Source organism: Adiantum capillus-veneris, chromosome 29 (genome assembly GCF_014529385.1).
Source record: "Adiantum capillus-veneris isolate H3 chromosome 29, ASM1452938v2, whole genome shotgun sequence".
NCBI classification, from domain to species: Eukaryota; Viridiplantae; Streptophyta; class Polypodiopsida; order Polypodiales; family Pteridaceae; genus Adiantum; species Adiantum capillus-veneris.
In genome coordinates, this window is record NC_140959.1 from 28,075,723 (window position 1) to 28,090,790 (window position 15,068).

The 15,068-nt window shown below is 42.3% G+C and overlaps 1 protein-coding gene across 1 annotated transcript; it reads left to right on the top strand.

The window, feature by feature from the left end:
* Positions 1–10,326: 10,326 nt before the first annotated feature.
* Positions 10,327–13,640, top strand: LOC147418956 (putative pectinesterase 53). Its single transcript, XM_086505331.1, has 5 exons — positions 10,327–11,163; positions 11,262–11,451; positions 12,512–12,718; positions 12,806–13,041; positions 13,242–13,640. Exons 1-5 carry the CDS (start codon positions 10,385–10,387, stop codon positions 13,387–13,389), a joined length of 1,560 nt encoding a protein of 519 aa, XP_086361457.1. The 5' UTR covers positions 10,327–10,384; the 3' UTR covers positions 13,390–13,640.
* The last annotated feature ends 1,428 nt before the right edge of the window (positions 13,641–15,068 follow it).

Here is a 15,068-nt window from a genome sequence, read left to right on the forward strand (position 1 = left end):
AAGCTTGACACAATGCATGCACATAGCATAAACATCGTATCCCCATGCTCACATTTCAATTTTTCAAGAATAGACATCATACGCGTATAATATCTAGACATGTCATAAAGAGGTGATGTTAGCATCTTGAGTATCCATAATTCAATATCATGTCACATTTAGCCTCTACACCAAGTTTGGGTATGGATGGGCACATTTTGGTCATATACCTCTCCTTTTTCAAATAAAGTGCCAAACACATCATTTATGGCCTTGGGCACATGAGCACTTGTCCAAGTTCAAATTTGAACACATCAAAGTGATGCACACATCATGAGAAATCTATACATCAAGTCTGAGCCAAAAAAGCTAACATAGACATCATCAACATATGATGTCTAGACCCCTGAAATTGACATGCTATGGTGTTTTTGACAACCCCAACACTTTTATCACATTTTTATTAGCTTGCTAGCAAGTTTTTGTTATAGTTGGATATCATTTGATCTATTTTCACCCATATGGAAAAAATCTAAGCGTAGAAATCCCATTCTTGGCCATTGACATCCAATTACTGCTCAATACAATCATGATGCTATAGACACTATACTCATGCTATAAGCATCCTATCATAGGAGTTTTAGGTCATTTGGGCACAAAAGATGACGTTTCATATGTCAAAATTGGCAATCTGAGCTGGTTCTGACCCATCCAATGCTCTTACCATATGCTCATGAGTACAAGCCACACGCTTCAAGCCATTAGAACCTCATATACCCAAAATATAGCCATACCATTTTAGAGTCTGAAAGAGTTTCTAAGCCAAAATCTTGCTCATTACTTGCTCAAACCACATTCAAGTCATTTATGTGTGATGTTCAAGCTATAAGCTATGCATATGTCAAGTTTCACCTCATTCAGAGCACATGGACATCATACGGGTATGATGTCTAACAACATAAAATGAGCACCCAAATGCACATTTTTCAACTTGCATAGCATCCTTAGGCCCTAATTAGCTTGTGATTCAATTTTGAAGTCATTTGGATAGCTAGAAGGTGACCAATTGCCAAATTCAGTAAAAGACGCTAACTTTTGGACTTGGAGAGCGTAGGATCAATGGAAGCCGACAAGCCACCAGTAAAGAAGAAAAGGGTCGCCTTGAAAGATATCATAGCAACATTTGAGCCATTCACCATTCCACCTAAGACATTGAAGCCGACTAAAGCGTGGATAGACAAAGCTACTCTAGAAGTTGCAGGCATAAAGCAATACCAACTTCCAAGGGACATTCAGAGATCCACAAGGCAACACTCTAGACGTGCCAATGATTCCAAGAGAGCTCAATGAATATGCCAGCAAAGAAGGCATCCTCAACCACTTAGAAAGAGTGGACTTGCACGAATTTTTAACATTAGTGCCAAATGGAGTTGATTTCCAAAGAATTTATGAGATGACCACCACAATCAAGAAAGATGACATGATAATCCTCACCACAATCAAGAAAGACGACACAACAATCAAGAGTGGCCTTTGGGGATTGATAAGCCCAAATACATTGGTGGAGCGAAGATCTTGACCAAGATTGCATATGAAGCTATTGGAGGAAGAGGAAAGTGGCCAAACCCACCCACCCAAAATGAGTGGTTGAGGTTAAAACAAGATATAGAAGATGAATCGTCTACAGTAGTAGCACCTCCTGTCTCTACACGGCCTCAAAGAAATCTTGAGACAATTAAAGAAGAAAAAGTACATGAGCCATCAAAGAAGAAGGGGAAAATTGTAATGGCCAAGGAGGAAAGACCAAAAGAAACCAGCAGACAAAAGGCGGCCCATATTGAAAGGCCGATAGAGCAGTTCAAGGCCGAGCAGGCACTGAAAGGGGATTTCAAAGAGTATTGGGTGCCAGACCCAAAGAAAATGGACGCGAGTTCCTCTCAACCCTTGGAGGACCAATTTGACCACTATATTAGGGCATATGAAGAGTCATTCACCATTGAGGAAGTCCAAGACATCAAGAAGAATCTACAAGAGCAGCCAGAAGCACGAAAAGTAAAGAAAGAAAAAGAAGAAGAAGATACCAAGGCTGAGGGCGAAAGTGCAACACGACCAGTGTCTCCCCGTGAATTCAACCAACCACCAAGCCCAAAACCCCCAACATCCCAACAAAAGGATCTGCCAAAAGTGAAATTTGAAATTGAGCCAACACCAGAAGAAAAGGAAAAGACCAGAAGATGCACTTATGAAGATCTCTTCAAAGCAGGGTATACATCCGCCGAGGATGCTTTTGAGGTTGTTTATGGTACATCTAACCCACCATGGAGAGTAAAAAAATAAGATAAATGTGAGGAGAAGTCTAAGGACCGAAGTACACAAGAAAGGGCACCTAAAGTGAATATATCACTACCCGGGGTACCAGGGATGATACCAGTCCCGCCAGTGCCGCAATGCAGACCCCTAGAGAGATTGTGGTGTCCCCCTCCAAGTAGGAGTGTTGTTAAGCATGGGCCATCAAATCTCCTTAGCTGGACAACTACTAGAGCTTGTAGCAAGGAGTGTGGTGGTAGCTAATGAAGAAGATGTTAGAGTTGCCCACCAGATTTAAGACCAAATCAGGAGGAGATTCCACTCTGTGGTTGAAGAGAACAATATGCTCAAAATGAGAGAGGAGAAAATGATGAAAGAGCATGACAACCTTGAAAGAGATCTGCAAAGATATATTCAGAGAGCAAAAAGTGCTGAGAGAGAGCAAGATGCACAAAGGAAAGCACTACTTGAAGCTGAGGATGAAAGAGACACGTTCACACTGCAAATAGCCAAAGTGTTGAAAATAGAAAAGCTACAAGAGGAAAAAGACAAGACTGAGGATGAGGTTGAATCAGCTAGAGACAAGATTGTGGAGCTAAAAGACAAATTAGAGCCCAAGGGCTTACCATACAAAGGCTAAGAGGAACCCCAAGGACCGCTAGAGCAAGAACAGGGGCAGATAAGTAGGTTGTACAAGCCTTGGAAACCCAGATTGCAGCTCTACAAAGAGAATTAAAGCTAGAGCAAAGACAAAGAATCCATATTGTGGAAGGGTCTGGCAGTGGAAGAAAGAATAAGAGCACAGCAGCAAGAGCTCCAGAAAGAGAACGATGAGCTAAAGCAACAATTGGAGACGACGCAGGAGCTACTGCTCAACAATCCAAAAGAGAAAACAAGAAGAGATGAGGTGGTGCAACAGCAACTAGTAGACCTAAGACAAGAGGTAGAACGGGCGCATGGTTAACCTACGAGCCTGGATTGAGAGACTCTAGAGTCAACGCCCATCAAGAGCCTATGGAGCTCTCAAAAAGTACAGAAGAACCCCTATTGGTGGAGTTACCTCCACAGATCCAAGAAGGACATGTGCTAAATGTGAAAGAAGTGGCCCGCCTCCTCAGTTTAATAGAGAAAGCCACAAAAGACAATGCTAAAGCCACAATAGATTGCGAGCACTGGATGCTACACTCTATAGGCGTCCTAAAAATTGAAACAAATGGGATCAAAGAGGAATGGATGCATCCATCCCTGCCCTACCCTTTACTTAAATATGAAGTGCTTACAATGAAGAAGTGCATCCACGCAAAGGAGACAACACCTCTCTTTGACGGTGATATCAAAGATCAAGAGGTCTCCAAAAGAATAGTAGACTCACAGCCCAAATGGAAAAAGGGTTGGCTCTGCAAGTACCCATCATACCTTGTATGTCTCGTTGATGCGCCAAAATCAGTGCGGGATGATGTTTCCTATTGCCATGCGCCAAGATGAGAACTTGGAAGGATCACTCCATATTACTGGAGAAACATCCCAATTGGCTTAACTATCCTAAGCTTACAGCACCCAAAGAAGGAGAGAGAATAAGTGGAACTTATATGGTGAAAACCCTCACGTGCGCCATTAAGATTTTCGCTGGCTCTCCTGACTTGACATGTGTAATGCTTAGAAAGATATGCAAGACACTGCTAGCCTGCATCAAAGTGTTTGTGCTGCACAAAGCTACGGACTCAAGTCTACTATCAACGGGCGACACCCTCCTCAAGGTGGCTTACAACCTCTCCACCTAACCATCACCACAATTGCTACATCATTTCTATCAAAGATTGATGTTCCTACCAAGCTATCACATGAAGGCCTTTGAAGAGGCATTTTATACATGCTTTTTCACTTGCAACAACAAAACTTTTGGGCCGACGGTGAGCATCTGCAATATAAGATATGAATCATATTTGAAGATAATTAAGCCACTGGGGTTCTATTAAGAAAATATTCAACCTGGAGAGCCCACAAAGACAAAGACCCCTCATGTTAAGGACGACACGGATGCGAAGGGGGGGAGTGTTGATGGTTGAACACGAGAAAGCTACACCACTTTTATGTTATTTAATTTTGATGAGAAGCATGATATTTTGTAAGGGTTAAGAGATCATTATTGGTGGGAATGAGCCTCTAAGGAGGATTGTATATAAGCCAATTTTTGTAACCCTAAAACAACTTTTGAATTAATCAATCTATTGCATACATTGTGTCGTGTATGTGTAACTGAGAGAGAGAGGAAGAGAGAGAGAGAGGTCTTATGTCTTTGCTGCATGCACTATCGAGTTGCTATTGCAAAGCTGACACCACCAGCAAATTAGTAACGGCAAGGTCTACGCTCCAACGCCAAGCTTGCAAAGTTTCGGCTCCGTTGCAAGGCGGGCTCCCACGAGCTTCCTAGTAAGTTATCTTGCAAACCGTGTTTCTGTTTCGTGAGCTCTTTATATCGATGGATTCATGGTGAGTAGAGCTACATGTTAGGACCATAGGTGACAAAAAATAGTGACCTTTAATACATTGTATGTCTTGATACATGCATTTGCTGCACGAAGTGGTTACAAGCAAGATATCAGGTTAGAGTCCATAGGGTAGTGACCTCTTGGTGAGTAGAGTGTGCCCTATGAGAGTTTCCTAGAGATTTGAGCACCTTTGGTCTTGATTTGGAGAGTGTGAGCCTTGTAGGTTGAGTTGCATTAATGAGCACATAGTATGTCTAGGTTTGATTTCCTTAAGTAGTGATTGTCTTAGAAGGTCAAGTAGGTGATTCACAATCATCCACTTGTTTCCATGCGCCTACAATTCGCTCGAGCTTCGTCCTTGGTTGGCATTTAGTTTGTTGGCCTTGTTCTCATTGTGCTAGCGTCTGCTTGCGGCATATCTGCCAACACGCCTCAAAGTCCAGAAGCCACCTTTCTACACCGAGCCAAACATGCATATAGCAGTGGTCATGGCCATAAGACTAGCAGAGCAAAGATTCGTCCGTGACTTAGGCAATTATATCTTGGAAAATCTAGTCAAAGCCAACCTAAAAGGTAGTGAAAGAAATAAAGCATATAGGAATGCAGGCCCTGCGCTCACAAGAAATAAAGCATATAGTAATGTAGGCCCTGTGCTCACAAGGATAGCCTACTAGGCTCTAGGGATGATCGACCAGTTATCACTGACAAAATCTCCATTGGATCTGCTCCATAAAGGAAAGCACACAACCCGTTCTATTGGGGGTTCTTGCACTACACCTACCAAAAGATGCACCAGAGGACTAAGCTCAAGGGCAAACACCTCGAATAGTGAAGCAACCAAATCGAGTTTCGAGCTCAGCGGGAATATCAAGCCGATGAATCGAGATACTACATCGGAGTACCATTCAACAAGAGAAGATGAAGAAGAGGATGACATCACTATCCCACTAATATGAAACAGATGCAAACCAATTAAGAAGATTCCTAAAACACAAGTCGAAAGTTCAATGAAGCTCAAGGAGCCGCTTGCAAAGATCGCACTAGAAAAGAAAAAGATGGACAAAATTGGCTCAGATGTTGATGACGATGATGACCTTGAATGCGGAACAAATGGAGAAAATCAAGCAATATTGACGAAGGAAAACTGCAAAAGACGTCAAGCTAGCTGGCGCTTTCAGACACCATATGCATGACGTGCTCCAAAGGAAACCGGAGCAAAGAGAAGAGCAGAATCCTAAAAGGAAAAAATTTGATGGTTTGGAATCCCCGGTGGACTCACCAAGGAGCCGTCACTCCACACGGGAAGAACACCTAGACATGAAACTGTGAGGAGCAACGACAAGAGTTTAAGGTAGAGACTCTAGGGGGGTTCACCTCTTAGACATGCAAGTTACCACGTGAGTTCAAATAAAGGGGTGTATTAATTGCCAAGAAATTTAAATTCTTAACCAGATCATATTAACAAACGAGATTTTTTAATTGATTTTAGAGAAAAACCAACAAGTTTTGAGGAAATAAGGGTCTGAATGCATGTTATATGAATAGTTTCTTAAAGGTGCACCCCTCAAGTAGAGACTAAGCAGCAACAAGTCTCTCCAAAACCTACGACACCTCCTTCTCCTATGGATGAAGAAGAGAAGAGGATAACTTAGACAAAGAGACTCAACCAAAGCTAAGAGATTCTGCACAAACAGTTTCAAACCAAAAGGAAAAAGAACAAGAGCCAACAACAAACCAACAAGAGAAGGAAGAGGAGAAGAAAGAGCCCGTGCCAGAGACCTCTTGACAACAAACTATTAAAGATGGAGGTCTAGTTTTGCCCCATTCAAGAGCTACCATTGAAGAAGATGACATGCTTGCTAGAGAATTTGAGCTGGAGGATCACATGGAATGCATAAAAATCCAATTCCGATGCCAATGAGCCGTGTCCCAATTGAGAGAATTGGATGCTCGAGATGCTAAGAGGAAATAAATGCAACAATCAAAGAGAATGCAAGATGCACTAGAACGGGAGAAAAGAGATTTGGCATGTCTCTTTCAAGATCTACAAGACCAGATTGCAGCTAACAGTGAGATGCAAGTGGAGCAACAATGAGATTGACACTCTCAAAGAGTCTCTGTGCCCCATCCGAGTCGCTTCCCTGACTAGTGACAGTATGTTAGTGCGAGATAGCTATGTTGTAGACGTTTAGTGATCACGATGACCCGCTAACATACCGTACATTACCTTTGCTTCTCCTTTTCTCCAATTATCTTAGAGGAGCTGGTAGGCATTCCTCAAGCCCATCAAGGAGTTCCTATGGAGAAACAAAGTAACTGGAAGTAGGTTTTGTCGATGGAGTAAGTGGGAGACTGTGGCCAAGCCGAAGAATCAGGGTGGGCATCGTAGACGCAAAGCCACCCACACACTCATATGGGCTGAAGAGACTAGATATTGGAAAAACATTGCTCTACACAGGTCTCCTTGGGGCTCCATTTTACAAGGTCTTGTCTTGATCGCCATTGGACTGAGATTGCAAGAGGACTCAACAACAAAGGTTTTGGCACCGTAGCATCTTTGTGGAACCATCATGAAGGAGGATGGAAATCTCTCAAACAATTGAAAGAGGTCAATAGAATGTCCTTACAGGAGGAGGTCCTTGTTGGTAGACTCGTGGATATCCTTTCCCACATCTTCCTCCCACCTTCCTCTATGGCAATCGAATGGAAGGCGTGGAAGTGGTCCAAGGGAAAATCATCTTTCTCCCTCGACAAAGAGCGTCTATGAGAAGCTGGCTTTCTCTAATCAATGGGTTGGGCATCTCAAAAAAACTTGGTCCAAAAAGTGGAGCAAGATTAAGTGGAGTCAGGTGTTGGAGAACATATGGCACTCTGAATGCGAAGATGAGCTGGAAAATGTTTTTTGGTTTTCTACCGATCGAGGACAAGGCCAATGTGAGGGGTCTTAGCGATGGAACCTACATCATATGCAACCATCAAAGTGAGACCATATCCCACCTCATATGGGGATGTCTTGCGATCAAGCACTTCACTAGAAGAGTCTGCAAATGGGTGTTTTGCTAGCTTGGCACCCCATTCTTAGGCTTGGACGATGAAGAGTTGAGGATATAAATTTGTATAGTCAGAGTTGCAGTACTGAAAGCCATATGGGTCTCTAGGAATGAGCAACTAATTCCAGAAAAAGGACGGAATGTTGCATGAAGAACTAGTGCTAGAAACTTGCGGATGGCTTTTGTCAAACAGGAGGAAGCGACTTACCGAGAAGAAGAAGATAAGTCCTTGACAGAAATATAGAAATTTTGTAACATGGATTAAGGGTATGTTTATGGTAAATGGTCTCAAATCCCTCGTGGGGGCTTTGCGCCCATTGACTTTTTTGTATATGCTAGATGTCCCTCTGCAAAGCATATGCCAAGGTTTACATGTATTTATTTGAGTTAATTCAAATTAAGCTCAAATGAGCATTTTTTTTTAAAAAACATGCTGGAACTTTTTCCAACAACAATAAAGAAAAAAGGCAAGCTCAGTTATTCTTTAACATAATGTTCATTACTTGTCATCAGAACATTGACATGAGTAATTCCTTGTTTAACCAGTCATTATCATGGGGATTAAAATTCCACACCTTGCAAGTCATCTAGACATACTAATCACTCAGCCTCCACACTCATGACAGTGGAGCCCAAACTTTGACTAATGCTTTTTATTAACCAATGAGAAAAGTTCCTCATCAATAATTCATAAATTTTGTAACAAAGACTAATGTGGTCAAACTATAATGCCTCTTGATGAGTCTACCCATTCAACTGACTTTCTGTTCGTTTGAATGTGTAACAAGCTCTCATTCTATTCTGTGAGGTCTGAAAAGACTCATAGAAGCAAAATAGCGAGCTTAGGATAGATACAAGACATCAAGAAGTGGGTTGGAAGATGGAATGCAACACACTTGCTTCATGATGCATCACTAAATCCTAGAGTGAATGAGGCTTTTCTACAATGCCAAAGTATCACAACATGGGAAAGAGGGTTCCACTTTATGTATTACACAAAGAGGGTTCCCCAATTATAAAAGCACGTTCTTCTTTGATAGAGAGAAAACTCATACATTCTTGAGCCTATCCCCTTAGCTGCAATCTGCACCTTAGCAACAATTTGACATAGCTTCTACTCCCTTCAATGTAAGATAGGGCATTGGGGAAGAGCCTCTTCCATGCTCTAACTATGCCCCTTGTAAGTTCAAGAGTCTAAGCATCGTACCCTACTTGAGTGCTCAAGTTTTGATGACATTCGAGCTTGCTTTCCTCACATTTTCAACCTGGAATAGCCTCTTTCATGTGTGAACTATGTCCCTTGTAAGTTCAAGAGTCTAAGCGCCGTACCCTACTTAAGTGCTCAACTTTTGATGACATTCGAGCTTGCTTTCCTTACATTCTCAACTTAGACTCCTCCCTTTATACCTTTCTCTTCGAGGTACTCTATGCTTGCCACCTCATATCCACAAACCTCAAGCATCAAGAGCCATGAATCATTTCGATATAGAGCATGTGACATGTGAGTCAATTGGTCTCATAGGTTATATTTGACGTTCAAGGACGATAATGCTCGCTCTCTCTCTCTCTCTCTCTCTCTCTCTCTCTCTCTCTCTCTCTCTCATACATGTAATAGCCATAAAGACTTGTATGCACACATTTGAACTTGATTATGTGAATATATACTTGTAGACTCCATCACTACCCATTTACTTTTTTTAAGGTAGGGAAAATTACCAAAATACCCCTCAAATTTCAAAAATTCCCTAAGTACCCTAATAATTTGTCATAAATTCCCAAAATGTCCTTCAAATTTTCCAAAATTCCCAAAATACCACTGGTTGTGAGAGTAAATTTCTTCAAAAACAAAAAAAATTGTAGCTTTTCATAAGAAGAGTGATTGTCTACCATACAGGATGCTAAAACTAAAATTTGAGTTGGTTATGTAGGCTTTGGAGATGAATTGCTTCATTATTTTTAGACATAGTTGCCTTTTCTTTGCGAGGTAATTTGGACAAATTACATGCTAAGCACTCAAAAACCGATCTCAATTGTCAAACAAGAATAAAGATTAGAAAATCTAGAAGAATCCAACGAAAATATATACAAGGGCATTTTGAGAATTTTTGAAATTTGAGGGGTATAATGGGAATTTCCACAAATTAGAGGGGTAATTTCCCCTAAAAAGTATTTCTACTGCTATGGCGCTGATCTAGTGAAAGAAATGGGTTGGACCACAGAAAGCTAGAGAGAGAGAGAGAGAGAGAGAGAGAAGCATGCCACCCAGCAGCACGAGGGAGCGTAGTTGTGAGAACGTAGCGGGAATATGTTGCCCAAGAGGGAGGCGAGCCCTGCGGAAGACCCAGCTCATGACATCACCTCTCTCTCTCTCTCTCTCTCTCTCTCTCTCTCTCTCACACACACACACACACACACACATATGCTCTCATGTCGCATGTCTTGAGCATGTTCTCCCCATCCCTCTATAAAATGGATTGCCTCCATTTTGCATCCCCAGAGCGACCCCTTCCCTCTCTAACCCCCCCAATGCTCACTTCCTAACTCTAACCAGAGTTAAGGATGAGGACTCTCTTCCTTTTCCACGCCCTCCTCATTGCTTTGGTCCCTCTCTTGAGCCATGCTCCCTCTAGAGCTTCCTCCTATGGCTTGGCCACTTACTACAATGACTTCGACACTTGGGTCCAATACGTCCATGACACTTGCCATCCCGAGCAAGTCGAGCAAGAGGACGACGACGAGGACAGCGGCGACCACTTGCCCGCCCGCTCAGACAAGTACAAGGACGAAGTTTTCTCCAAATGGGTGAAAACTTGCAAGAAAGGGAAGTGCTACAAGAATAAAGACTATCCTAAGAAGGTTAAGGGCTATGGTGCTATCTCTAAGAAGTTTTTGCCTGGAAGGCACCTCATCGTCGAGGAAGAGGAGGACGCTCCGAAGGTCGTATCGAAGAAGCCGAAGAAAAATAAGGACAAAAAGAAGGATAAAAAGAAGAACAAAAAGAAGGGCAAAAAGAAGGGCAAGAAGATAAAGATGCCCAAAGAGAAGAAGCCCAAAAAGGGTAAGAAGGGCCCTAAGGTGGAAGAGCCTCCCTCAAACACTTCAGTCTCTCCTCCTCTTCCTACTCCTTCTCCTCCACCTCCACCTCCCTCCTCTCTCTCTCCCATTCCCTCTCCACCGGACTCTCCCATTCCTACCATTCCTAACCTCGACGATGACGCCGTCATCATTGTCGCCAAGGACGGCTCCGGCGACTTTGCTACAGTGCAAGCCGCTATTGATAGTGTACCCACCGATAACACGAAGAGGGCTATCATTTATGTTAAAAAGGGTATCTATAGGTAAATGATGCACGTTCTTACAAGGAATCATCTCTCTCTCTCTCTCAATCTCTCTCTCACTCTCTCATACACATGGTAATTTGGAAATGTTTGGGCAGAGAAAAGGTGTTGATCCCAAGTAGCAAGCCTTTCATCACGTTGAAAGGAGAGAATGCAGCACTTACATACATACAATGGGGAGATATAGCCTCTACCATTGGCAAGAATGGCAAGCCTCTTAGCACATACGGTAGCGCCTCGGTCGCTGTTGAAGCCGACGACTTCATTGCATTGGATATATCTTTTAAGGTCTCTCTCTCTCTCTCTCTCTCTCTCTCTCTCTCCACATTGCATGTATCAGCTCAGATTTGGTGTTCTATACATTTGTGAGGAAGATCAAGCTCTATCTGATATATATCAGTTCTCTCTCTCTCTCTCTCTCTCTCTCTCTCTCTCTCTCTCACACACACACACACACACACACACACACACATATATGTGTATGTGTGTGTGTGTGTGTGTGTGTGTGTGTGTGTGTGTGTGTGTGTGAGAGAGAGAGAGAGAGAGAGCGAGCTTTTATATCCATTTTCAGAGGAGCATTTTCCATTCATCACCAAGTCAAGCATTCAGCCTCCTCTTACAAAATGAAGTTCATCACCTTGTTGATGTTGTTGATCTGAATTTGTGTATGTAGATATGCATTCACATTTATTATACATATCTTTTTTTTAAAAAGCAATATGGGCATTGTCGCCCGCGATGTTACAAAGCACATCCGTGAGCGCTAACGGGTTGCCTCGCCGCACTCAAACCCATGACCCGGGTCACGGATTTTGGCTTACCATTTTAGCTTTCCTACATCTTTACTTACCTTTCTACTCCCTTTTTGAAATTGCATGTGTTATTCATGTTCCTAGAAAGGACACCGATTATCACTCGTGCAAATCTCGGTTTCTTCCCGAACTTTGCATCGATCGGGATAGTGTCAGTGGGGTTTGAACCCCCAACCTTGAGAACACTATCAAGCACCTCACTAGTTGAGCTAGCACCCGATAATAGCTCTCTTTCTACTCTTGATTCTTGGTTTTTCCAATAAGATGCAAAATATTTTCTCTCTCTCTCTCTCTCTCTCTCTCACACACACACACACACACACAAAAGCATGCTTTAACATGCCAAAAATAGTGCCTACCAAATGTCTAAGTTAAGCTAGTACTTGTAAGCAATCAATGGATGTGCAAGCCTAGAGATGACACAATAACTTAATATGCAATGAGCTTTTTAATTTCTAAAAAGACATCTATTTTTCAAGTTTTAGCAATTTTGAGTTCTAACAATGAAGTTCTTGGAATGGCTTCTTTATATGTAGAACACTGCTCCAGCGCCCGAGAGTGGCGCTGTGGGCAAACAAGGTGTGGCATTGAGAATTCAAGGAGACAGAGCTGCCTTCTATCGTTGCAGCTTTTATGGTGCACAAGACACCCTTTATGATCGTGAGGGTCGCCATTATTACTACAAGTGCTACATTGAAGGCTCTATTGACTTCATCTTTGGAAATGCAAGATCTCTATTTGTGGTATGAAAGATGTTCAATCCATGCAAAAACATTGGGCATATCATTATACCATTGGCAAATTTTACATGGGCTTTTCTTTGCTTGTAGAAATGCCACATCCACTCCATTGCAACACCATGGGGCTCCATCACAGCTCAAAAGCAAATGGAACCGAAAGAGAACACTGGGTACTCCTTTGCATATTGCATGGTGACAGGGACTGGCACCATCTACCTTGGCCGCTCTTGGGGGCCCTTCTCTCGAGTTGTCTACTCATTCACTTACTTTGATGACATCATCCGCCCTGAAGGTTGGAATGATTGGAATGTTCCTTCTAACCAAAAGTAAGTACATGTGCAAGAGTCTATATGTATGTGTATGTGTATGTCTATGCATATTATATGTATATGTATATGTATGTATGTATCTATGCATGTATGCCTACATGCCTAGATATTTTTCTATACATATATACGCGACAATCTTCAACAAGGTTCTCTTAACAAATTACTAAATAAACTTTCTATTATCTATTTTTTTGCAGGAAAGTTTTCTATGGTGAATATAGATGTTATGGTCCAGGAGCTAACTCATCTGGAAGAGTGAAATGGTCCAGGCAACTCACTCCACAACAAGCAAAGCCCTTCTTAAGCACTGCTTTCATTGATGGCAAAGAATGGCTTACTAAGTGAAACCACATAACTAAGGAAGACACTCTCTAATCCTACCTGACAAATCTTCACTATTCATAATGTCTACCACCAATTTTGGGACACATTACATTCATTAACCTTAATCCTACCCACCTAGGGTAGGATTAAGGAATCCTACCCACCTAGGGTTATGGATTCCCATGATAACAACAACAATTGCAAAGCACTAGCTCAAAAGTGCACTGATTCTTTTGATTGAATAACAAAGAATACAACCCTAACTTTTATTCTTAATCGTGCACTGATTTTTACCCCTATACAAATAGTGGATTGGTTAAGTATGGCGGCCACATCATGGTTTTATAAGGTATAATTCCTAAAAAATGTATATTCACTACCTACACGGTAGTGCAAGGACGCTCTAAACTTTAGCGAGCTGAAGAGAAAATGAAGGAGAAAACAAACACAAATGCACCAATGTGCACTTCACCGCCTCTTTATATGGACTCAAAAAAGTCTTTTGATTTTCCACCTTCATCTGTCTTTTCATTTCATAAACTCACCCTTCACTTCACTTAGGCACTTGAAAATGTTTTGAAAAGCTTTTCATTTTTTCGGGAATGGTTCGTCGTTTATTTTATTCAATACATCCTTAGATGCTTGCTGAGATTCCCTCTCAAGTGCATGATTCACTACCCATACTACAAAAGGGTAACACAGATTTGAACCCCTAGCAAGCCAAATATTACCCTCCAATTGCTCCCGTAACCACTCGACCAAGAATGTGGGGCTGTTGCAGCTTTGAAGCCGCACAAAAAAAGAAACACAGATTATTGCCCCTCCTCCCTCCTTGGTCACGTGTCGCACTGCAGCTCCCAGCCAACTTTCTACGCGTCCTTTTCCGTCCTTTGCTCACGTCCGTGTCGCCATTTCCCATCACCATAAGGAAATCTTGTAAAGATTCTCTCTCAATTTTTTTTCCAGAATGTGTAGGACATACTGGGTCTACGCAGCAAACGTTAATTTATTAAGCCACAAGATTCGGATGCCGTCTTTGAATTAAAAAGCAAAAGAACATGAAGTGTCGCTATCAAGCCCCCCCCCCGGGGCGGCGCCCACCGCCATGATCTTCTCTGTGCCTCCCTTCCCAAGCTCACCATAGCCCCTACGCGCTGGGCCTTCAGATCATGCAACCTTGCATGCATCGCACAATGCACCCAACGCCTGTCGGGCTACCTCGCACTCTACAAGAGTCGTCCTCCCTCTCATGCCAAGCATCATCGTCCCCCTCATGCAATCCCTACGCCATAGAGCCAATCTGTCGCCATGGATGATCGCAGGCAGCAGGAGTGCCAAGACTCACGAGCGGGCCTCCAACCAACTATAATCACAAAAAAAAAAAAAAAACTTCGCCTTCGTGCACACATGGCATTCTCTCTCTCTCTCTCTCTCTCTCTCTCTCTCTCTCTCCCCGTCTCTCTCTCTCTCCAAGTACATGTGGCAAGGCTTTTTTTTCTCAAAGTTTTGCTCGATTTCGTTTTGCTTTGTAAAGTATCTTGCTAGATTCCTACAAAAAGAAATCAAAACAAGATTAGGGAGACATAGTTGGTTCTAACCAATTCTAATTATTTTTCATGTATCAAAATGTGTCACAAGCTTAAAGGTTGATGTTCATAGTGTATTGCATGCTATGTTATAGTTCATGTAAGTCTCAATCT